The sequence below is a fragment of the Zophobas morio genome, unplaced genomic scaffold (assembly GCF_036711695.1).
Source record: "Zophobas morio isolate AGI-343-1 ecotype UQ-CSIRO unplaced genomic scaffold, CSIRO_AGI_Zmor_V1 ptg000046l, whole genome shotgun sequence".
NCBI lineage: Eukaryota > Metazoa > Arthropoda > Insecta > Coleoptera > Tenebrionidae > Zophobas > Zophobas morio.
The window spans coordinates 240,900-268,417 of record NW_026972151.1 but is presented as its reverse complement, the minus strand read 5'-3'; the positions used below and the strand labels follow the sequence as shown (position 1 = coordinate 268,417).

The 27,518-nt window shown below is 34.1% G+C and overlaps 1 protein-coding gene and 1 non-coding gene across 3 annotated transcripts in view; both read left to right on the top strand.

The window, feature by feature from the left end:
* LOC135142227 (potassium channel subfamily K member 18) overlaps positions 1-27,518 on the top strand; it is a 593,321-nt gene that overhangs the window by 463,329 nt on the left and 102,474 nt on the right. For both annotated transcript variants that reach the window (XM_064073904.1, XM_064073903.1), the window contains one exon: positions 18,475-18,731. In XM_064073904.1, coding sequence (XP_063929974.1) covers positions 18,689-18,731 — 43 coding nt within the window. In that variant the 5' untranslated portion in view covers positions 18,475-18,688. The remainder of the gene's footprint in view (positions 1-18,474; positions 18,732-27,518) is intronic.
* Positions 19,413-19,486, top strand: Trnas-gga (transfer RNA serine (anticodon GGA)). The gene has a single exon. It is a non-coding gene; the product is annotated as a tRNA-Ser (tRNA).

Below are 27,518 nucleotides of genomic sequence, written 5' to 3'. Positions count from 1 at the left end.
CACTTTTGACAACAATTGACCTCACGTTCTAAGTTTGCGTTTATTTTTCATTTATTTCAAAGATAATAATGTCCGGTTCACGAATTGTAAATCTCAAAATAAGTCGTATTCACTTAATGAGCAAAATATTTTTATCTTAGCAAAAAAATGGTTATCGTGCTATTTTAGTATTGGACAATTATTTCCAGAAAAATTACTTAATAAATTGTTTAATATTTCTGTCAGTTTTTTATAATACAAAAAAGTTTCTACTTGGCCAACTTTGTACAACAACCACTCAAACAATATTCACTTTGTTCCGCAATTTCTCATTTGTCTTCATTTCATTCCAGTTGCAACACTTTTTCGAATCCCCGTGAGGGTCAACTTCATCGCAAACTTTTATATTAAGTAGAAACTAGAAACACCTGAAGTCGCTGAAGTGCACGACCTTCAAACTCGACTTTTTTCTACTAAATTTGTATATAAAAACCTCACAGTTTCAGTTTTTTAAACATTTTTTTTTATTTTTATCTTTAAAGGATAACCGAAACGTTGTACATACGCTCTGCACTTGATCATCGTTTACTCTTCCATAAATTTTTATACCTGCTTTTCATTGATTTTCACCCCATCGTCCGCACCATTTAATAAATTCTAGCAACCAAATTGCATGTGCAAAATAGCTGATTCATCACCACACAGATATTAAACCGCTTCCCCAAAAACGCCCGTCCCGTTATATCCAAACTTTCGGCTAATTTTAATCAGTTTATTCCAACCCCGCCAGCGATATTTACACCATTCCGAACGAACAATACTATGCAGCTTCCACCAATAAGTATCGATTGCACTTAAAACCTCAAGGTCACAGATGTCATATTGCTGAGACATAAACCGTTCGGGAGCTGCTTCCTTGATAAACATCCAATGTTTGTGAGTTAAATACTCTGACGTATATTCGAACCGAGTATGAGGAAAATGTTTTTGTATATGTCTTAAGTAAGTATCCGTGGATGCAAATATCGTCAGTGTCTAGGGAGTTGTATTTCAATACAATTTTGTCTCATTATGAAGAAAACTGATGTCTGCAAATTGTGAACTTTTGTTTTATAATATGCATACGTATTAATAGTATATCATTATAAACCATTTTTAATTATGCATCTATAACTTCAGTCGATGTTGAGAGATCATTTTCCTGACTGAAGAACATATTAACAGACAAACGCAGAAATTTTACTGAGGAAAATTTAGAAAAATATATTGTTTGCAATGCGTATTTCCGTTGAATTCGTATTAAAAAAACAACACACACTTATATACAGGATTTCTATAAATTATTATAGGGTCGTAGTAGGTCATGTAAACGTGCCGCCTCTTAGATTTAACTGTGCGGAGATACGTACTAAGTGCCCAAGGCACAGATTACGGATACCCGATAGTTCACTTGTCCGCGTATCTGTCCGCAAATTTTCCGTGCGCGTGACACTAAAATTGGTGCAGCACTTTTAAATCTCTGTGAAACTGGTTCGACAGATTAATACGCAAAATAATATTTAGAATGAGGTAGATATAAGAATAAAATTTATAGGTAATAATTCAGGGAATAAATAACATTACAAGGATTAATTTCTACGTTTTTTGGTTACGAAGGGATTTTTTTTTAAGTTTTAAAATAATCAGAAAATTAGTTAAATAAATACCTACCTGCATTAAACTGTATTATAGTATCGTTTAGTAAATATATTGTAGCGGCACAATAATACGTAGTAGTAACCGAGGAAAGATAAGCTCCTCTGTAGTCTAGTGGTAAGGGCACCCACCCAGCAAGCGGTAAACGTGCGGTTCGATTCCCACCGGAGAAGCAACATTTTTCTTCGCTTACCTACATTGGTGACCACCGACAGGCAGCACGCACGCACGCACGCAACATCCTTCTGCTACCGCTCTGTGCCCGCTGTGTTCGGGGTCTGCAGCATCGTCAGGGTTCGAACGACGAACGTAAGAGTAACAGGGGCGACGCCAGCATCTATTTCCTTCGCACCCCAGCACGACCGCGCGCTGTGTTGTGGGGGGGAGTACTGTGGCGGCACAATAATACGTAGTAGTAAGCGAGGAAAGATAAGCTCCTTTGTAGTCTAGCGTGGTAAGGCCACCCGCCCGGCAAGCGGTAAACGTGCGGTTCGATTCCCACCGGAGAAGCAACATTTTTCTTCGCTTACCTACAATATCTTGGCTATAATGCTTGCTTTTGTAAACGAATAAGACAATAAAACATTTTCCTTTAAACTAGTTTCAGTCATTTACGGACAAACTATTTGTCAATTGTTTGCGCTTTCTACACGAAAATGTGTTAAATAACCAGCAAAAATCGAAGATCACTATAAAGACAAGTAGATTAGAAAACTGTAACAATAAAGTTCTGAAAGGCTGGCACAGAAAATTTCATTAACTATTCCCTCCAATTCTTCTAACTTTCGGTAACCCTTCAAGCCGTATAGAGGTTACATTTATCCACCATGCGAAAATTTTAACACCACTTTCTTGTTAGCACTATATTCGAGAATATGTGTTTTTTATGCTCTAAAATTTTTTAGTGCCGATGCATGTGACCGCAATTCTTTTCAGAGGAAATTGTGAACTGTTAAGCATTTGTAATAATCATAAGTCATTTTGTGTAAGGCAAATAAATATTTTGTTCGTTTTTTTCTTTACTTAGAACCTCATCCCTTGCCTCATCGCTGTAATTTTTCTCTGACCGCCGCGCTTTTAAATTCAAAGCTTGCGAACCAATTTTCGTAGAGCGTGCGTAGTAGCGTGAATACCGGTTGAAATCTCGGGACACCGACTTCAAAGTGCCGACAGCTGAGTGAACTATCTGGTATCCGTAATCTGTGCCCAAGGACGCATGACAAAGGTCACACATATCTATAACTGGTTGCCTAAACGCATCATATGTTTAAAAAAAATAAAACTAATTCATTACGATAAAAAGAAACAAATTGATTGCAGTTAAACGTCCCAGTAAATGTTGAAAATGTTTATCATTCTGTTCAACGCACATGTTCACTCTCATTTTAATTTCAAAAATGTTCTGCAACATCCTTTCATCAATACTTTGGACCCATTCTTCAACTGTTCAATTCTGCTCAAGTCGTCTCAAATCATCAACAATTTCCTCAGATGAAGTCTTCCACGAGATTTCTCTTTGTTGTTGCTGCCAGTTCAAACAAATTTGTTGATTACATCTCTAATGTGGGCCTTTAACGATGTACCAATGTTTCTTGAATTATTAAATCACGGTATTTGGTCAGATATTCTTGCTTACAAGCGGTTACAGAACACAAGCACTCTTCGTTTATGAAATCCCATTGCGATAGCAAGACATAACGAGGAAAGTGTTTTCTTCAACGGAATAAACCATTTTCACAGTCTTCTCTTTCTAGCACAAAAACTAAATTTTCGTACGCTACCACCAAGAGTCTGAAAATGACTGTTTTGTTGTTTTGAGCTTAGATTAACGAGAATTACTGTAATTCGCACTTGGAAAACATTAAAACAATAAAAACGACGACTTTCAATGACAGGTCGCAAATGACATTAGACATTAATGTGACGAGTGAGAACTGTCATAAAGATACATAATCATGGGCATAATTTCAGCGAAGCGGGATTTTTGAAATCCATGGCCAAGTACTCCGTTAGAATCATTTATAAAATCCCTGTACTAAGTTACTTTGCTCATTATCTCATTATCTGAGAGAATTATTTTATTTTTGTTATTAAAAAATGTATTACAATGAATTACATATTGATGAATAAAATATCAAAAAACTAGAGAAACCTACTTTTTAAAATTCCTTACCTAATTGAACTAATTTTTTCACATAATCTCGGTATCTAAAATGAATGTATTATTAACCTAAAAATAGGACTCTGATCATGATATTAGTTTATAATGCAAGGGATTATGGCATGAATGAAAGTTTAGCGCAAAATCGCAGGGAAGTAGCAATAGTGAAACATCAGGTTTAATTTCTAAAGCTTACTTTTATCTTCATCTTAATACAAAAACAAAATAAACGATAATTCATGTTTGTTGCTATAACATTTCATCAAACAAATCAATTGTCTCGTGAGAAATAACTAAGATGTACCATTTTCTTTCCATGAGGACTTTATGGCACTATAAATCATGTCATAATAAAAATCATGCCATAGTGTGACGGATTATGAATAAACTTTGATGTGTCAAAGGCAATTATCAGACTACACGACCACAATCATGTTTTAGGTTGGGTAATAGACGAACACCATGCGTAAAAATGTTTTAATCATTGTTTGATGTATCATGTAAGTTCTGCCGAAAAGGCTATACCCCTTAAAATTAGAAGTAGGTAATATAATAAAATACTACACCAATGATGTCACATGACTAAAATCGAACCCTGTGGTCTTGTGTTAGAAAAAACTGTGTATGTTTCCAGAGAGACTACTAACTTTATGACCACTAGTCTTTTATGAACAATTATTCCAAAAAGGTAAATAAGCGTACTATGCGTTTGTTTCAAGTGAGTTTTTCCATCACAAAATTTTGTGATGACGTCATCAACATTTTTGCAGAGATACGTATATCAATTTGGATAGATGCTGTGCAAAACTAATAATAAGAGCCTCATTCATTCATTTTTTTAAATACCCTGTATAAGTAATTGTAGAAACCATGATTGCACGATGGATCGCAAGTATAGAGTCAAAATATTTTGTATATTTCAGAAGATGATTCGGCGGGGATAAACAAATAAATTTTGATTAACATAATTACGATAACCTTAAAACGTTTGCAAGATTTCTAAACATTAGGTTTTGCAGTTTCAAAGTTCGATTGCAAAATGTTGGTACATTTTTTTTTAAATCTGGATGTTTAGGGTGAAAACTGAACACGGAGTCGTTCACTACAGGTCCAGGAGTATCTTAATTTATAAAAATAAAAACAAAATGTACTGTTGTAAATTTCGGAGATAACGTCATCAAATTGTTGGTGGGGATGATGAAATTTTGGTTAGCGTTTTACCATCTGCATGATAGTCCTAATATACATACAAAATTTGATAACAATCGGTGCAAGAGTTACTGTCGATTAAGAATTCGGACAGACAGACAGAAACAGGGATCCATTTCTTCGTACTCTAGTAGTCATGAAAGGTCGAGAAAACATAAGAGCAGAGAGTCAGCTGATTGACTCTACTACAATACTTCCTTAGCTTAGGCTAGACTGTGATTAAACACACAAAGAGATAGTTTTGACAGAAATAGTACCTCTAATTATCCACACCCTGGCAGTCAATTACGAGCGTTGGTTTAAATTGTTGTTAACAAACCCATGTTTGTCATGTCCATCCATATAGCAACATTAGATACAACGGTTTAACCACATGAGGTGCGTTTTATAAAATAGGTTTAAAGGTACTGATGAAGATTAAAATAGTGTAGGTATTTAGCGAATGTATGATAGTTTCTCTTTTGAGGTTGGTCGGCAAAATGGTGATTTTAAACAAGTTGTTTGTGTTAATTTTCTCGATGTGTTGTGGTAATTTGTGTGCTCGGACAATGGAATCGGACAGCCTTGAAGATTTCTTGTGCACCTCCGAAAAAATTGTCAAGAGGGGAAATACTGCTACATTTAATATCTATGTTCCAAAATAAAAAGTTTTTGAAGTTGGTGGGTGTTGAGTTTTGTTACGATCGCGAAAAAAATTTTGTATGCGATTCGTGAGTAAAGTAGCTTTTTTTTAATCGGCGGATTTGCGCACTCGCCTTCGGCCCGTGCGGCAAATTTTCCTTCTCGTAAAAAAATACACTTTACTCACTAGTTGCATTAATAACTATTTACTATTTAAACAACAAATTAACAATTTACTGCGAAAAATAGTGGTGGAAAAGTTCCCCTGCAAAAATCTTCTTCGGGTTTCCACCTTAACAAAAATTAGCATAGGGTATAAAATTTAACATACGAATCTCCACTTTTAAAAAAGATGCACTGCATAAGATTTATGTAGGAACTTCTTCAGAAATCGGTATATAGGGTGATTCGTGCTTCCGAGGTTTACGATGCGTAAGCATAGCAAGTATGATATATGATATATTTTTAATAAATATTGAGTGTACCGGGGCCAATTCTCTTAGATAAAATCTGTTGCTCATGGATTGTAACCGCTGCAACCACTGAAAGTGGAAGCTAAGATTCTGTAATAAACTGTATTTAATTTATAATAGTGTTGTGTAGTATTCTGTAAGTTGACCAGTGGTTTTCTAATGTTATTAATTTTATAATTGAATCTTGTTTTCAAATGTGGAGCAGAGTAGGTATTGATTTGAATACAAGCTAAAGCTGTATAGTAGATAATTGTGTGAAGTGACTGCGAATGCAACGGCGTGGGTCGGGTCTTCCGTTTTCCGAGTACTTCAGTAACCCACTGGAATTGGTTTGACTCGAATTTTCTACCTTGGTCCGAGTGCATTTCCATTGGGACCTCAAACCTGCGGATCTAATTGTGAATCAGTATTTTAGCAACCGCAATGGCCTCTTGGTTCGGTATGCCATAAGCTGAAGGAATCGCTGACGACCATTGCGTACTTATTCTTGCCCTTGGTCACCGGGAAAGTACTTGCTATTTCCACTGCCATTCTTCCTAAAGGTGAACCGACACTGTATTGTTCCATCGGATCTCTCGCCCTTGTTCTCGACCCCTTGACCATCTCACAGGTCGCACATTCCTCCCACCAGCTCTCAACGTCCACCCGACAAGGGACCCGGTGGAATATCTCCCCAACTTTAGAAAGCGTCTTATTGATTTTAAAATAAGCACCAGAACCCTCGTTGTGCATCTTTCAAAGTACTTCCTTTATTGTGATGGTGGTATGTTTCCAATCCGTACTTTCCCAAGCACGCTTAAGCCATCCGTTCTCGACACGCAGGGAGTCCGTCTGGGCTTAAATAATATAATTTTAGTTATATCATCCACGTTGTTACTTTGCACGGAATTTGTAACTTTTCATGGACCTGGAGAAGGCGTATTGTAACGTTCTTATTAATAAGCGTTTGGAAGTACTTAGTAAAAGCAAATAAAGAGCACTTACGTAAGCATTAGTAATGGCTATATAGATAATTCATTCAATTTAAGGCCGGAAAAATGTTTCAGAAGAGCTAAACCCATCAAAGCACTAGACCAAGGTTGTTGTCTTTTACCAACCCTTTTAGTAGTCTTAGAAAAGTCCAAAAAGAAGTTGGGAAGATATGGAAATAGGCTGTTCACAAAGGTCGAAATTTACATTTCTAAGAAGAGTGCGCGAGCAGAACGAACTGATGATTGAGAACTAAAGATGAGATGCTAAATGTGGCAGGCGACAATAGTCGTATGTACGAGTAGAACCCCCATTTAGTGTTTGTTCCTTACATATGAAATAAACACTTACAAAAAGCCGAATAACTGTTTTAAATAGCGTAAAGTTTTATGCTTTCTAAGATAAGATAAGATAAGATTTATTCGTGCTAAAATATAACAAATATTTACACAAGTCATTACACAACTTAACATAACAAAATAAAGAGATACATGGTAACAAAGGTAATTAGGAATTTTGAAATAAAATCCATTTCATTTAAAACTTAGTAGTGAAATATTCCTCTATATTATAAAAGGCATTTTCAATTAGATGTATTTTAATACTTTTTAAGAACAACTTAGAACTAAGATTCCTGATATTGTTTGGTATTACATTGTAAAATTTAACACAATAGTAATTAAAACCCAATCTAGATCTGGTTAGTCTAAAACCACGTAAACAAATGTCATTTCCTCTTGTAGAGTAGTTGTGATAGGAATTGTTTAGACTATTTTTTACAAAATGGTCTAAACATTTGTATATGAACAGACAGGGTACAGTCAGGAGATTCAATAATTTAAAATGTTCTTTACAGTTGTCACGATATCTAAGAAATGGATACCGTTAACTTGGTCATTGCTACTGAAAACTGAAAGTATCGGCAGCAATGTTTATATTTCTGGCATATTTTTTAACCTTTAATTTAACAAAACATAACCTAACGAAAAATGTTCAGGAAATTTTTATTCTTCTGCATCGAATACCAACAAACTCACTAGATTTTCATGGCCAACCCTACTACATAAAGATCTTGAACGGATAATATGTCATTTCTGTTTCTATACTTCTGAAGTTATAACTCCAGACTTCCAGCACGGCGCCAAACGCTGTGGCTGCGCCACTGTTTGGGACCAATCCCAGGAACATGCAGCAGTGGCGTGAAATGGGGCGCCCCTTTCAGCTTGTTATTATTATTATCGGCGTTGGAAGGGCGGTAAAGGGGTGATTGCGCGCTAACAGTTTCTCTTAGTCAATTATTCCAGGCTGCCGTATCGTAATGCATTTATTAATTTGATCTATCACTTAGCAATGCAAAGGAGAACAAGGCACATCTTGAGTTCGATTTCAGAAATGAATCATTTAAATTGGTAATTATTCGAATTGAGCTGATACCAAAGTTGGACAGGATGTGGGCGATGTCTCCTGATTTCTTGACATGGATGTTGAGTTATAGAGATTAATTGACCCTTTACACGCGAATATTTTATTAATAGCAGGCAGTCATTTGAAGAATCAATCACTTGTATTTCGGCACAGAGCTCAAAAATTCCCCTAATTGTTATTTTCATGAACCTTTCAACAAAACTTTCCAGTCGGACACTGTGACAAAGGCATCCGCTTTTGTGGTATGTTTGCCCAAATAAGGGGGTGACATCTGCATGATATATTTTGCTTTCAGGCGGCAATTTGTCATATTTTTAATAAAACATTTTACCAGCATTGTCTCCCAGATCATGAAACGAAAAAGTAAATTCTTTAGAAACACAGGTGTTAATTACCACAAATAATTTCTGATGTAACTAAGCAAATAATGATGTATAACTCGTTGAGGGATTACGGTGGGATCCTGATCAAGCTACTGTTGGTCAATTAAATATATCACAATTAGTCGATGCATGCTTCGGGTAAACGGAATTATTCCTAAGAGATGGAAAGCTGTAGCAAACAATTTAGTAAATAGAAAATATAGCACACTGTCGTATTTGTATGTAAACAGAGTATTTTTTAAATGAAATAGTATTTTTCAAAAATTCTGTTTGGTAATGCATTTTTAGAATATAGCTTAATAATGTATAGCCAATTTGAATGGCAGTTCAAACTTTTGTTTCATATGTTATGATAATTCATAAAATTTGAGATTTTGGAATGCTGAAAACCGAAAGCATCGCAAACAAAATTGAGAAATTCAGACATAACACCCCTTATACTGTTCAACTACCAATACTTCTTCTCCTGATGTACTCATTAATGAAGCTAGCGAGCGTGCTTGCAGGGCTCATAATTTAATTTAAACTGTTGGTGTAACTGAAGTCGACACTGACATTTCGTTCACCGTCTTTTAAACTTTTTCGCAGTTAACCTTTCGATGCTTACCTCTGTTGAAGTGGTTCTGCAACAAATTATAGTAATAAGAACAGACTAAGAATATATTTTAACAATCTACACACGTGTAAACAAATCTTGCAAAATAAGACAACATTACGGAGTTTCGAATTCTCTATGATAAAGCTATCGGACGACAAAACACGCTCCCAACTTGATTTTTTGACCAAATTGCGCATGGAACTTAACAGCAGACTTAAGAGCGTTACATTACAATGAAATATCTGAATGGTGCACCTGCCATTGTTAATACCCAATCAAAAAACTGAATTCTCACAATTATCTCGATTTTAAAATCTTATACAGGGTGTTTCATGAGTAATGTCGAGTCTTACAAACTTTAAACGCAACCAGCAAAACCTATTGATCGTTATTTGTAGTATTGTACATAAATTATTTCCTTGTAATTTGAAATCTCTTCGTTCGTTCGATACTTCTACTCGACTTCGTGGCCACAATTATAAATTCTTGAAAGAATCATATAGAACAAAATGTTGCCAAGGTTTTTTTTAACCCACCTTCAACTTCAAATAAATAATCCTGATTAATGTCGTTCAAGAGTTACATGTTGATGAACTCCAGGACGGATTTTTCCAACATGATGATACCACAACACATACTGCAACGGACAATTTAATTTTTTACGATAATTATTTGGTGACAGAATGATAAGTTCTTCAGTTCTTGAGTATTTCCCAATATTACCAGATTTAACCCCTTTGGATTACTTTCTGTTTGGTATCCAAAAAACACTATTTTTAAAACTCCTACGCAGACCCTAAAAGAAATTAAAGACAGAATTATTGAAGAATGGGCTCGTATTATGCATGCTACACTACAAAATGTGTTTGATAACATAAATCAATTTAGGTATACAGAAGACGGGATACCATTTCCAGCAGTTTTTTTAACTTTATTTTCATCTTTTAAGCAAACTTAATCAGTGATAACACATGCATGATCCGCTCACAATATCAACAAACAAAGAGAGTGCACATGGATAATTTAAGACTTCGTATTTTAGGACCAACAGATAACAAAAATCACCGAAAACGTTGGACTACTACCCCAAAAATTAGGTATGGCCAGAAACAGAATCGATCACTGGACATTCATAAGAATATTCGATACAGGAACGCTTAGGTAGTAAAAGGAATCACTGGAAATTTAGGTAGCGAACACGGACAAGGCTATCAACCTTTATTATCCCGAATTCAAACTGAGCAAGGCAAATAGAAAATTCTCCTTGATGAACAAATTTGCTTGACTACCACGGTCATCGAAAAATTCAACAACAGCATCGCCAAGTTAATGATTACTCAACAAATATTCGAAAAAAAGAAATCACCGAAATCGAGTCAATCATCAACCCAACTATTTCCACGAGAAACGAAATTTACCCACTTCTACATCTGCACACAGTTTTTGTCCAGATGATCACTATATAACAAGAAATATTAAGAATTTTAGAAAAACTTGAAATAGCACTCAGCTTCGCAAAACTAAATACTCTGCACAATGCGTGACAGGGTTTTATGAGTTGCTAGTTTTCGATCGATTTTTACGAGATTGTATGTAACTATCAATTAATTATTATTATTATTACATTTTACTGCTAAAATCAGTATCAGCCTTTGTACTAATTAGGCAATAGATGTATATATTTATAGCATCTCATCAAAAAACTGATAAGCTGAATTAGTAGGGGCATACTGCGTTAATTTGTGCGAGTAGTAGTTTTTGCATTATGGCTGGCTGTTTTCAGTGCAAGAAAAACAACAAAAGTTTCGCTTACGATGGATGTAGGAAATTGTATTGTAAGGAATCTGCAAATCTTTCCGAAACAGAAGTAAGGGCATCGGAGATATAGAATAGGGTTATGAGATATTTTTGAAAAAAATGTGATGAATCGAGTGCATTATTGGCCAAGTTATCCGACATAATACAGATTTTGCAGGCACAGGTTAGTCAGCTAATGGCAAATTACCAGCAGATGTGTAACAATAGAATGAGTGAAGATGAGATGGCCAATGAGCTTCACGATAGAATAAGTAGATCAAAAAACGTAATAATCTATAATGTTAGTGAATCGAGCTCCTCAGACACTAACATAAGAATTCAGCATGATAGTGAAATGGTTAAGAAAATTGTATCGGGTGATATCGGAGTTTCCTTTGGTTTAAGTAAGTTAAGCTTATACAGTGTTGGGGACAGATACTTTTAAAAGTATCTAGATACAGATTGTTTTAGATTTTTTCGAAATGTATTTAGATACAGATACAAGAAAACATATACTTTTTGAAGCTTTGGCGAATAAAATAACTGAAAACATGTTTATGTATTTTTTTATGTATTGTTTAATGAATTTTTTAAAATTAACATTTCGAACGTATTGTCACCTAAATTGTTTCTTCTTGGTGTCAGAATTTGGTTTGCGCTACTAAACACCCGTTCCACAGGTGCAGAAGAAGGGATTGTGGTATTAAATTTAAAAAATAAACATTTTATTATAGCATAGTTATTCAAGACTGAAAAATCTTTTTTTATTTCCTGTAAATAGGCCATCGCTTCGTTGTTTGATGTGCAGCAAATTGTGCAATATTTATTACGTAATATTAAAAAGAATATTTTTTTGTTTTTATTCCCATACTACAGTGTCCAAATTGTGTTTGAGTATATCTAATAATTATCTCCAGCATTAAAATTAATATTTCAAAAGAATACGGGAAATAATTATTCTGTGCTGAAGGTCTGTTGTCGGCAACCTGTCATAAATTATTATTCTTCAATATCGGCTTACGATGTTTTTATGACCATGTCCGGTAATCGTCTATCCCGGTGCGGCAGGTATATACATTTTAGCAAGAATTGCTGGTTCCGTTTAAGGCAAAATAAGTACAATTTCTAAGGAAGGTATTTAAAAACCCCTTGTAGGATCACATTCTAGGGTAAAACGGACCTGCCAAGCCCGCCTCGCGTTAGGTCCAACAATGAAAAAGTGAAGAAATGACACATGTGGCAACAGGAAAAGATGCTACATTTGTCTGAAAAATAAAGGTATAAAACAATAACAAGTATGCGATTTATGCGAGAGAAATGTATGTACTGAACATCCGATTTGTCGATTATAGAACTAATTTGTATTAGTTGAAACAAAAATAGTCATTATGTAACATGCAATTATTATGTTCTAAAAATAATAACATACCTTAAACAAATATTTTTACTATTAAAATTACTCTTATTTAATAACACAAATACAACCAGCGGGCCTACCGGACCCGGGTTGCACAGGTACACAGATAAAATGTATTGTCCCAATAAGGGTAAAACGCAGTGAATAGTGAATTGTGGTTTATGGTTTTTAAAATACCATCTTACCATTGCTTAGATTTATTACCCCTCAGGATTATATTTAAAGATGTATAAGTACTGAATGCTACAATGTAGGAAATGATGGTATATAAAATATGAAAATTTCCGCGACAGAACACTATTAGTGGACCTCTTACCTCTATTTTTATTTATGTGACCAAAATCACCAACATGAAGTATCAAAAATTACTATTAGTATAACTCAACCAATAACTACTGAAAAAAAAAGTGATATAAAAAAATGTTTCTGTATCTGCGCCATTAATTTTGTATATAGATACTTTATTTAGATACAAGTATCTAGATACCGCCCAACACTGATTATAAGGTTTTGTATTGACGCTGAGAAGGCTAGGGCAGCATCAAAAAACACGAGTAAATGTAATGGAAATGTAAGAATTAATACCAATTCAACAAATATGCAAAGACAGAAATTGAAACGGTTGGGGGATGACTTGACGGACAGAAAATCAAAAGTAGAGACAAACATTTCAATAAAGTATATAAGAGGTGAGCCGAAAATTGCTTACATACAACCAAAAAACCGAAATTAACCCATAGTAATATAAACATGTACTTTCAAAACGTAGGTGGCCTAAGAACCAAGTTGAATGAGCTTCATATTAATGTAAATAGTAGTGACCACGACGTTCTGATTTTATTAGAAACTTGGTTAACTAAGGAAATAAAATTAAGTTTATCAAATTATCATGTTTTTAGATCTGATAAGGATTGTAAGTTTTTAAAGCAAGGTAGGGGTGGCGGCGTATTGGTGGCGGTAAATAAAAAATATTGTTGTTCGATTTTGGCTTCATTTAATGGGTTCTAGGAAAGTTTATTTATTTCAGTGTTCTTAGATAAGTATACAAAATTAATTTTAGGAGCACTTTATATTTATGCAAACTCAGACGTTGGTACATATGATAATTTCTGTGATAAAGTAAAGGAAGTAATTGGTTTGAAACAAAATAATAAAGTTGTTTTATGTGGGGATTTCAACCTACCTAACTGTAAGTGGCATATGTTATTGAAGTTGCAATGTTAGTTGAATGTGCTGGTAATCCTACAGCAGTAAATGTCTCAAACAGTTTATCATATTTCAATTTGTTGCAGATGAACAATATACCTAACAGTAGGGATACGTTCTTGGATCTAATATTCACAAATATTTCAAATCTTAATGTACGCCATATTTCAGATCGTATTCTAAAGAAGTCTGCACATCATTTTGGATACGATATATTAATTAATGTTAATTCTTTTAAAACACAACATAATTTACAATTTCAAGATATATATTTTGATTTTTAAAAAGCAGATTTTGTTGTCGTAAATCATTATTTATTCCTCCGGTATTGGGACCACATCTTTTGAGGTCTAGGAGTTAATGAGTGTGTTAATAAGTTTTATGAAATGCTGTATCTGTCTGGGTTCCAGTAATTAATTGTAGAAACTCAAATCATCCTAAGTGGTTTTCTTCAGAACTAAAGCGACTCATTCGACATAAAAAACAATTACACAAGAAGTTTAAATCAACAGGATGTGCCATTGACTATAAAAATTATTCTGAAATTAGGAAATTATGCAAGTTAAGGGTTAAAAGGGATTATAGTGATTATATGGTGAATGTAGAAAACAGTATTAAGACAGATGCAAGAAACTTTTGGAAATTTTGGAGGAGAAGTACAAGTCGAATTCATATCCTAACTCATTCGTATACAATGATAGTATATCATTGAACACGAAAGAGGCGGTAAATATGTTCGAAAATGTTTTCACTCGGTATATACCAAACCTTTGTCAACAAATAGGACGAATAATTTAAAAGTAGGTGGTGAAACGAATTACAATTTTTCATTAATTTTTACTCATGAGGTATTTGATGCAATTTTAAATTTAATAGTTTTAATAATAGTAGAGGCCCGGATGGTATTTCTTCGTTATTGTTGGTTTTTTGTGTGTATAGTATAACGAAACCATTCAATTTATGTTTAATGCCTCTTTATCAGAGGGCATATTCCCAGATGTATATATTATATGTTATACCTAATTACCTACATTCCATTCTGGCAACCGTGAGTTGGTAAAGAAATACAGGGGCGTTTGTATACAGTCAGTTATTCCCAAAATATTTGATTTATTGATATCAAAACAACTGGAAGTGACATGTAAGCATATCGTGGTAGAACAACAACATGGATTTTGTTCGGGTAGATCGACGATAGACGGGCCATAAGTAAATTCAATTTATGCCAACTTTGCCAAGGCGTTTGATAGGGTTCATCATGGTGTTCTAATTTTTAATTTGAAACTTATGAATTTTGATACCGCCTGTATAAAATGGGTAATCAGTTTTATGAGTAATAGAAAACATTTTGTCAAGATAGGATGTCACATTTCCAATCCTGTAATCGTAAGTTCAGGATCACTCTATGGTAATGTTATTTACATTATTTGTTAATGGCATTTTCAAGGTGATCAGAGTTTCTAATATTGTACTGTATGCTAATGATTCGAAATTATATAGAGCTCTCAATACATCACAGGATTGTTGGGAGATCCAAGAAGTTTTGAATTGTTTGTATGAATGGTGCCTCGATAATGGGATGGAATTAAATGTGAAATTAGTATATTATATATCGAGGGTGGTAAGAAGCTAATTACGAACGAAGTTTATACACGAGCGAGCGTAGCGAGCGAGTGATGTAATATGAGTTCGTAATTAGCTTACCACCAGAGTTGTGTCATATACTTTTTCTACGATCTATAATAAAGAATCACTTTCAGAAGAAATTTTTTTGGGAAAGCAAATATTTATAGTTGCTATGGAAACTATTCAAACAGGCACGTAATATATATTATATATTACGTGCCTGTTCATTCATTACATGCCAGTGGGTGTAACTATGGTTTTACTATGAGGCTAGACAGTTCGTAATTCATGGATTACTATGTGGGAGTAGAAAAAAGTGTTTTAGAACACATTCTTTCTCTAAGAGTAAAATTAATATAGATTATAAATATCGGATAAACAATATTCGTTTAGTTAGGGTGACAGAAATGCGTGATCTGGGCGTCGTTATGGACTCACGTTTAAGTTTTTCTCAGCATAGACAGTTTGTCATCGATAACTCCAATAAAATTCTTGGTTTAATGTATAGGTCGCAAAAGGATTTGTCTTTTGATTCTCTTAAATTAGTGTATTGCGCTGTTGTTCGGTCAATTCTTGAATATTCCAGTTTAATATGGTCTCCACAATACGGCACTCATATTAGAGAAGTTGAGAAGATTCAGAACCAATTTTTGAGAATGTGTGCATAGAAGATGGGCCTCTATAGGGATATGTATTCATACCAACAGATTAGAGAATTAATAAATATATATACGTTAGAGCGTCCATGAACTATCATTGGTCTCACGTTTCTTTTTAAAGTTTTTAATGGTAAAATTATATGTTTAGAAATACAAAAATTATTTTCTTTAAACTGTCCTACTCGTTTCTTAAGAAGTTCTCCGATTTTCCATACAGAAAGACACAGAACCAACTATGGATTCTCCGCACCAGCTGAGTAGTCAGAACTGCCAATGCTCACAAAGAATTGAAATTGTTTGGTGTTTCAGAAGAGAGGTTCAGAAATTCAGCAAGGAACATTTTATTTTGAATAGTAGGTGCTTAATTATATTAAGTAATTTATTGTTTTCGTCTAGGGAAGGTAAAGATTTAACACGTCAGTCTATTTAAGTATTTAGTTATTCATTATAGGTTGGAGTTATTATTCAGTTATTAAGTTGTGTAAATCGACCCACAAGACCTGTTAAACGAACCAAAAACAGTAAAGAACAAAGTCGACAAAAAAGCCTCGCCTACGAAGTTAACGAAGCAAACCTTCTAACCTACTAAAGAATAATCCAAATTAAGGCCTATCAGAAAGATCTGCATAGTACGTTCATTTTTGAGATACCTCTAGCGAACCTCCTAATTGTAATTTTTACTAATTATATCCATTTCCCATTCAGCATGATTTCAAACGTACCAAATTATTATACAGTCCCACAAATACCTCTAGCTTAACGAGTTTTACTTCAGTTTGAATAACGATAAATGTAATGGAGTCAACCCTGGAGACTATATTTGCCACAAACTAGTAAAATTTCCAAAGACGCATCTTTGTGAAATTCTGATATGTACTTAAATTTTCAAAGAATTAACAGCAGTGTAATATCATCAGTCAACCTCAAAAACATGAAAATCTGGAAAATCTATAAAAACCATTAGATTGGAATATTCCCAATCCAGCAAGCAGCCACGTCAACATGCGGATAAGAGGATGAACACCTATCAATAAAAAAAGTTACCACTGTCTCAGGTGGATGTAAATTAAGAATCAACTCATCGACCCTTCAGAGCTACCAGAATCCTGAATTCAAGAAGCAGTCGGTTCAAACGCCAAAATTAGAAATTTCGTCAAATCCACCACTCAGGGAAGAAATCTGCGAACAAAAACCGCTACAACTGGAAACAGTCAACTTAGCAGAGATTGTCCCAATTTACCACAGGATGCACGAAATATAGCAGGATCTCCAAAAAGAGAACCATAGATACGCCACCTATTCCACTAATGTTTGGGCAATTTTAATCTAATATCTTTTTAATTGTTACAGTAACCTTTATTTGGCACAAGTGTATTTATTTAAGTGAATAATTGTGAATTAGAATTAGGTGATATATGTGAATAATCAACAATTACCCAATAACAAATAATCGGTGTTAAAATAAGAATTGTGAATAAAAATTAAAGTTCTTTTCAAAAACAAATTGATTAAACCAATAAACTTAACTCGTGATTACTTTTTATTAATTATCTTGCAACCTTCATCGCCAATCTTTTTATGAATAATACGAGACATGTGTATTCTTATTTTGTCTCCACGAACACAAAGGCATATGACATCATTGTCGTTATTGTTTTTTTTTATTTGTTGTAAGTAAGTAGAGAAATATGAAGCAGGTTAATTGTATTTTGTATGTACAAAATTGGATAGCTGTGTATTTAAGTAAAATGTAGCAATACAGTTTTCTGATTTATTTAACTGTCTTGTATTTCATTCTTTGCTCTCCACTCTCAGGATTTGTTTATTTTTCAATAAATATTTCTAATCATTCTTTTTCTGAGAAATTGCTTCACCCCACAAGAAAACGCCACTTCATTATAATTATAAATGATCAATTCAAACGTGCCCCTTTTGTTTTCTTTTCTGTAAATTTTAAGAAGGCAACTGCAGCTTGTTTTCTGTCGCCACAACTGTCGAAGTATACATTTTAATGGAATTAATTAAACATAAAACCACCTGCCGTCACCTAATAAAGACTACCTGTATTTGTTTTTGCTTTGTAACGTTATTACCAGTCTTTTACCACGAAGATCTCCGTTAGCTTTCGTTATTATCTTTCGTAAATGTGTTTCATTATACTTACATCGCCGGCGCATTGCTTAAGAGTCCATCTCCATCCTATCCAAATGAAATGTAAATATGCATTAAAAATAATCGAGTTACCTTTTGTTTCAGGCGTTATCTGGCGATTTCCTGCTTTTCCCACTTCAGAACCGAATTAAGACAATTCGTGTACCAAGAGACCGGAACGCAATCTAGAAAAAATCCGTCCACCGAGATTGAACTGGAACAGACACGAACTCAATCAGAATTTATAATTCAACGATCCAATTAAAAGATGTGACGGCATAACGGTGTGAAACCTCCTTAATCAGGGTCCCTCGCGACCATGGAGAAGGATTCGGGACATTACTGCTACGAACCCTATCAAGGTACGGTTCTTCATGTCAGTTTGCACCATGTAATTTTAACAAATTCCAATTAAATAACCTTTTGTTTGTTTTAAACCAATTTTAGAACTTTAGTGATTAATTTTTGACAATAGTGCTGTCTCAAAAATTATCAGAAAAACATTTATCTTAGAACGACGGCTCGCATATGTATGGGTATATTAATTTTAAACAACATAACACTTTTATCTGCTAATATTCACGTGCAAAACTTGGTATGAGTTACTATTTTGCAATAAATGGTTATTAACTTATTACGAAAAGTATAAACCTGTTAAAAATGAATGAATTATCAGCTCAATCGTCCTTTGTTATTGGGTTCTCTGTTATTGAAATTGATGAGGCGTTAAAATATATGTATTAGTTTTTCTGTCCAGGTAACATACCTGGATTTAATCAGTTGCAGTTTCATTTATAAAGAGCACAAATTAATTTTGTTAAATTTGTCTAAAATTGTAAATTCCGAGATATTCTCGAACATCTTGGAAACTTTTAAAAGAAAAAATGTAGTAACTAATTAAAATTGTCTCTCTAAGTCACTGCTGAAGTCTTAGGATAGTTGTAATTTAACTTTAGTTTAGCTTTGTCTAAATAACACCGATGCGGTTGGCGAAAGCCATTGTGGCGGCACAATAACACGTCGGTAAACAGAGAAAGATCAGTGGCCTCGTGGTCCAGTGGTTAAGATACTTGCCCGGAAAGCATAGAGACGTGGGTTCGACTCCCACTGAGGCACAACATTTTTCTCTACTTACCTACACCATCAGCAAATATTTTGTGTGTTTTCCGTGTTGTGTGGATAAACGTTATATTATTGTAACGCAACCAGTGATCAAAAAGATTCATATACTGCAGCGTCAAAAATATAAAGAAAAATTTAGATTAGATTTTATTAGACTTTGCTTTCTTTGTTTTAAGATAACGTCTATAAAATAAAAACCGGTGGCATAAATAACACTATCGCAGCCCCGGCATCATGGAAGCGCAAACTGTAAGGGATTGTGCAAATTGCACAAGTACGGACAATGTTAAAGATATTTAAAGCAAAATAACCAACGGCCTCCCAGCAGTAATAAACACAAGCTTTCTTCCAAAGTATACTAACTGATTTCCATAAAAATCCGAATACCTTGAATTAGTTGACTGATAAAACTGAAAGTTTTACCAAATGTGCATTAAATCGAACCAAATAAATGATTAAAATAACAGGCCTAAAACTCGTTTACTCGGCGAGATATGCATGAAAGAAGATGGTTTATGGTGTCCTGTGGGATCTCGTCCCAAGCTTCCTGAACCCGCATACGAAGGTCATTTAAATTATTCGGGGGATGCTGCAAGTTACGTGGACGTGTGCCCATGATATCCCACAAATGTTGGATTGGTGACACATCTGGTGAACGAGCAGGACAGGGGAGAACTACAACATTATGTTGTTGAAGATACTTCGTTGTGACTCTTGCCGTATGTGGGTATGCATTGCCTTGCTGAAATAGGGGTCGATCTAACCCTCTGAGGTTAGGAACTGGAATCGGCTCCAGTACTACATCGATGTATCCTCCTGTATTCAAATTTCCCTGAATGAAATCTAGAGGGGACCTGCCACCCTGCGTTATTGCCCGCCAAACCATCACGCCTTGTGTGAGAGCTGTATGGCGTTCTACAGCGAAATTCAAATTTCGGTGTTCTCCACATAATCGCCTCAGCCTCCTACGACCATCATGAGCCCAAAGGCAAAACCGGGATTCGTCTAAGAACACTACCCGACTCTGTTCGTGGTCGCAAAGAAATGGTCGATATGAACGTAACCCAAACGACCTTATTGGACGATAAACTGATGACATGCAGATCCTATGCTCCAACACACCCATTCAATCAGTCGCAATTACATGAGTGGTAGAACGTCTGTCTCCGAGGGCAGCAATTGCACGCATAGATGACGATCTTCGCGTGCTGCCGTTCTTTGAGGACTACCAGATCCACGAATTCACTCATGCACTCCTTCCTCAGACCACCTCCTCCAAACTGCAATACCGTTGAAAGACTACGGCCTATACGGTCCGCAATTAGCCGTATTGAAAAACTTTTCTCATACCAACAATGCGGTCTTTTTCAGACTCACTCAATTGATGAAAGTGAACCGGCTCACGATGTCTTGGCATTTTTCGTTTTGTTTTCTACAGGATAGCCCTAAAATTTTCTACACAACTAACTTATTTATACATCCGTAGAATGTCCCTTAGAAATTTGTTCTGATTCGAATGAGTTTGTCGCCTCAAAACAGGGTACTAAAATTACTGATTCACCCACGTGGAACAGAATGTTCTGAATATTATTATTATAATTTTTATTAAATAAAGACGGGTGTATCCTCATCCTTTCGAGGAAGTAGGGTGACTCGTTCTTAATTTGATCAATAAAAAATTTGTTATGACGCCATAAACGTAGATAATACACAATGCGCGAAAAAAAGAGAAGGAAAAATTGTCGAAAGTTGTTTCGACAAAACTTCCCTCACTCTTGAAATACAATGAAACATATTCAGCATCTTTGAGTTGAGTTTTTTCTTTACACAATTTTATGATTACGTCATCAACATTTTTTCAAGGACGTATGTCTACATTGATTGTTGTAGGGTAATACTAAAAATAACAGTACTGCATTTCCAAAATTTACTGGGAAAATGAAGTGAGCCGTTTAATCAATAAAATAAATTGACTCATTAATGTAATGATAAATCACACGTAAAAATTCATCATATTTTGCACATTTTGGGTACAATTTATTCGGCAAAATATTGAAATAACGTCATCAATTTTTTGGGGGGAGCAAACGGATTTATTTTGATTAACAATTTACCAAGTTTACAATTACTTTAAAACGTCTACAAGATTTCAAAGCATTCCGTTTCAATAAAATAAATTGATTGATTTTTTTTTTTTTGATTCACCCTGCATAAGCAAATCTAAAAAATATGAATGCACATTTTAGATGGGATTTATTTGGCAAAATTTTGAGATGACGTAATCAATTTTTTGGAGTTGATAAACAGATACATTTTGATTAAAAATTTTTGCAATTCTTGATTTAAACTATAAAATAAGTTCACTCAATCATTAATTATTTGAAGACACCTTGTATAAGCAAATCTGAAAAATATTAATGCATTATAAATCACAAGTATAGACAGACTGACTCATCATATTTTGCACATTTAGGACAAGATTTGTTCAGCAAAATTTTGAGGTGATCAATTTTTTGGAGGGAATAAGTAAATATATTTTGATTAAAAATTTATCATGCTTATCATAACTGTAAACCATCTGCAAGATTTCAAAACATTCGGTTTTACAGATTCCAAATTAAATTGCAAATTGTTGTTTCATTATTTTGATTTTTTTTCAAAAATCTGGACGTTTCGGGTAAAAACTCAATTCGGAGTCATAAACTACAGGTGTAGGACTATGTTATTTTGTACAATTTAAAACCCATTTACTATGTACAATTTTGTGGGGTGGGGATGACTAGACAAATTCTGGGTTACCATCTACATGACATTCGCAATATAAATACAAAATTTGACAACAATCGACCCAGTACTTGCGGGAATTAGGGCCAGTTCTGAATCAAACCTGTTACATTTAAAGGGTGTTAAATTGCAAATTTCCATAGTAACGATCTAAATTCGTAAATCTGATTGGCTGTTTATTTTTAACAACCTTTAAATTTTAACATGTTTGATTCAGAATTGTCCCTATTATCTGTCCAACAAAAATCCGGGACGGCAGACAGACGGACACACGGACACACGGACATACAGATAGATAAATGGACAGACGGACAGACGAACAGACGGACAGACAGACAGACAAACAGACAAACAGACAGACAAACAGACGAAAACGGGAAACATATTTCTTCGTACTGTAGGGGTCATGAAAGGCGAGAAAACGTAAAAATAGAGAGTCGGTCTACGGACTCGATTACAACGTTCGGCAAGTAAAAAGATGACACTTACCTTTGAAAATAATTTTAAATTGACATGCAACGCGTTTCTTGCAAAGATGGTACATTTAGGTGAAATTGAGTGCATAGAATTATTAATGATTATCGGTTACGGTCTTTAAAGACGAAGTTTTGCTCAAGTACTAACACTTTTTAATGAAATTCACCGAAATTCTAAGCGGACGGTTTCAAGAACCTAGCGAAGATTTAATGAATCTGGTAGTGTTAAATAACATCCAAAACCTGGCAGCCCAAAAATTGCTACAAATGATGAAAATACCCTACATGTCCTCTTAGATGCAAAAGAACGTCCCTAAACGTCAGCGCAACAATTAGCGCTGAATCACAATGTTAGTAGTAAATCAATTCAAACAACAATGAAAAAGGAAAAGTTTCACCCATACAAAATCCATTTGGTACAAGAACTGAACGAAGATGATATAGATCATAGAGTTGAATTTACCGAGACAATTATGAACAGAATACAACAAGGCGGAAATTTCATCAACAGAATTTTGTTTTCTGACGAATCTACGTTTTGTTTAAATGGTCATGTGAGCAGACACAACTGCAGGTACTGGTCCATATCAGATGGAGCAAATCCACACACAGCGTCCAGAAAAGCGGAATGTTTGGTGCGGTGTTATTGGTTACCATGTATTTGGTCCTTTTTTTATTAATGGCAATTTAAATTCTGAGGGATACTTAAGGCTGTTGATGGAACATATAGTGTCTAGACTTAGAGAATTGTTTCCCAATAATTACCAAAATCCGGAGTTACCAGCAGAAACTGTTTGGTTTCGACAAGACGGTGCTCCATCCCATTTTGTACGCTGAATGCAACAGTACTTAAATTATTAAACTTTTCCTGGCAGATGGACAGGCTGAAGGGGTACTATTGAGTGGCCTGCCAGAGTGCCAAGTCACTGGATTTGAAACCGCTTGACTTTTTTGTGGGGCTATTTGAAGAATCGCGTTAATATCAATAGACCGATTCATATTGAAGACTTACGGGAACGCAATTGCTGGAATTCGTCCAACAATTCTCATTAACTCACTACAAAACTTTATTGAGGGTCTCTCTTACTACCAGGAAGTATATGGAGAGCATTTTAAGCATCTTTTGTAGAAAACAGAAGTGTTATGTTGGCTTCAGTTGTTATTAGTTAATTTATTTATTGCTTATTATTAATTAAAATTAACAATTTTTAATTTATTTAATTGTTGCTTAATAATTTATTTTGCCATTTCAATCAGAAATAAAAAACGATTGTGATATATCAATGAGTCAAAAAAAAAAATTAAGCATTAACTATATGGTAGTGCCATTAAAAAAAGTCAAATCGCCCTTGCATCTCAAAAACAAATGAAGCAAAACAAAATTTACCGACGAATAATAAGAGCACACCTTTATGTACCCCTACACCTAATTTCAGTTGATTTATGAAATTGGTTCTCAAGATATTTAAACCTTGCCATTCATTCTAGCCACCCTGTATAAGATAGTTTATGGAGGAGCTAGAATCGAGGCACACTCTCTTACAACAGGTGCATATTTTGGTTTCAATTTAGAGATTAGACAACACAATAGTGGTATAATAACCAACGGGCGGAATTGTGTTTCATACGCTAGATCCAGTGCTGTCGCGGCGATACTTTGATTACAAATATATTTTTATTTTGGACTATATCAACATAATATAACATTTCAAGATCACAAATCTGTGGTCCTGTGTTTGAAAAATTAAAAGGGGCATCAAGTATTATTTTTTTAAGTAATATAGTAATATAGAAGTAGTTTTTTAACAAGCTGTAAACACTCCTAGCGACGCACTGGCTACGACCTTGTGGACCAGATCAAAGCGTCCCCGCTACTCGCCGTAAAACACACCTTGCTTCAACTGGGGAATTGCATCCGTAAGATAAATTTCCGCCTACTGATAATAACAGATTGCCGTTAAGCAGAGGGGTGACGGCCAGTGAAGACGGTTTGGCGAAAGCTGATACTAAAAAATCAAAAGTATCTGCATGGAGCAATTTGAACATTTTTGTGTGGCAAGAGAATGTAAGGAAAGGGTAATCAAGACTCTATGAACCACCGTCCCAAAGTTTCCTTAATTGTACACATAATACTTGTACCTTACAAAAATGAAACCAATCTTTTTTAAATAAAAATTTGAAATTGATCTTATTATTCATCATTTTCAACAAAATAACAAAATATCAAATCTGAGGATCTTGCACTAGTTCAAATTATCCATAATTTGCACTAACGCAAAATTATCGCTGAAGTTCAATTTTTATTGGTCGTCATGCAGAAATATAAATGCTTTGATTGGATCAGTTTCTTTGAAGAAAATAGTCACCTGAATTCACCTTCTATTTTTAAAATTGTCTATCCAGGATGTATCAAAATAGTGAAGGGTGAGACATTTCCATTTATATATATATATATATATATATATATACGTATCCAACCGTCGTTACCAAGCCCAACATATTAAACAGACGTTACCAAGCCCGGCTGTTTTTCCGAGTATAATATAATAAATTTAATGGTTTTTGCAATAACAAACTTAAAAAAAAGTAGAGGGGTAAAATTATTCCTTGAAAAATGTTAACACCATATTCATCCAACGTTACCAGACCCACTATGTTCAACAGCTTTCTCAGTCCCGTTTCAGTATAAATAGCACAGTAAACCGACGTTATCAATCCCGACATTGTTGCCACATTAAATTTATGGAAAATCGCTTCACATTGTATTGATCTGTAAAATTTCTTGTGTATCTTGAAAGTTGAATTTACAACCAGTGGATATGCAAAAGTGTCACAAAAGAAAATAATAAAAACCAAAAATATATCTTATCTGCCTGTCTTTTTGACGCCATTAGTGCCATGACAAACGGATAACTCATTAATAAAATTAACGCCAAGGCGATTTTTTTTATTAACAGATATGCAAGTTTGATAGACATTAGTAACATTTTCTTTTTACTAGTTGTACATGTCTATCGAGTTAGTTCAACCAAAATTTGGATACCTATTCCCACCTAAAATTTTAAGAAAATTTATAAAATAACATAATTTTACACTTGGGATTTATTAATGCAATGTTAGCACAAAAATTTTCTAGTTTATTTCATAAAGTTTTTAAATGATATCTAAGCTTTTCTTACACATAACATAAATCACAAATTAAGATTTTTTAATATTAAAATCCTAAAAAAATCGAAATTTTAACCACAAAATGGTACAATATGTGTTAGAAACTTTAAGATTGATTTATAGATCTAAAATTGCATATTTTTTAAGAGTAACTTTAATATTTCAAATTATTAATTAAAAAATTTAAGAACGCTAAACTATTTATAAAAAGACCCTCTTCAAAAAAGTTACAATGCTCCATAGCAATTATTTAATCAATACTTGTTAATAAGGGCGATTAATAATCGCCTATTAACAAACGAGTTGGTTGCAATACTTCTCCGGTGATTGCAATTTCATACACGAAACTGCTGAAAATCAGTTTCAAATTTCATGATATTTAGAACATTTAAATAAAAAATTTCACATCAAGTGCGCGGGGGTATATCTGATTGCTGTATTAACCCATTAATATATATCTCGCTTATTAATAGCCGTAATTAATGAATGATTTCGAGACAGAATCACCAAAAAATGTTTTTAAGCCTAGCTGGCAACTTTAGAAGCACAACAAAATGCTCTATAATTTTCTGTAATTTAAAAAATAATTTCATGAATTATCGGTAATCTTAGTGTCAAAACTCAATGCATAAAACGTTTGCAAATTTACAGGCCCTCGAAGGATCTCGATCCCTTAATAATACTTAGCGTGGCAAACGCTACAATGAAATTAGTGCATGTGAAGTCCATGTATCATTTTAGTTTTCGTGTACATATTTTGTCTGAACCATTTGAATTCTGCAAAATAATCCTTATGCTTGCTGAGACACATTTTAAGACTTTCATCTTTCTCTAGATTGTCTGTTTCCCATCTAAGTATACCGGGTGTCCCACGTAACACTTTCGGGCGCAATAATTCAGGTATTTTTGAACGGATTGTTATGAAATTTGAAATGTAAGTATTTTGATAGGTGAGGATTAATATGAACCGGTGAGAATAATCATTATCTTGAAAAAGTAAATTTTCCATGCCTTAATTTAATTTTGAAATAATTAAGTTTAATTAATTTGCATCACTTCATTAAACATGAAAAATAAATACTGTATGCAAAAATTCATCTCCGAAATACGTCTGGTTAGCCAAACCGATAAATTATTGCGAAAATAATTCAAAAATTATTAAAGGATAGGTAGCTATGGAACAAAAAACTGCTATCCTCGCATTTTAGACACTCTTGCGGGTATTTGATACCTGTTTGCCAAGCGTTATTGTTTGAATTTTAAGAAAATACTAATTTTCAGTCATTAATTTTTTTGAGACAGCTGTATAACGAAATCTAAAAAATATTAATGTAGTGATAAATCACAAGTATAAAGTCATCATATTTTGCATATTTAAGATAGGATTTATTTAGCAAAATTTTGAGGTGATGTCATCAATTGTTTTTTAGGGTGGATGAGCAAATACATTCTGATTAAAGATTTACCATGTTTATGATAATCTTAAACATCTCCATGATTTTAAAACATTCGGTTTTGCAGTTCCTGATTAAATTAATAAAATAAATCACGCATTGAATATTTTTTTTGTGTCATCCTGTTTATGCAAATTCAAAAATA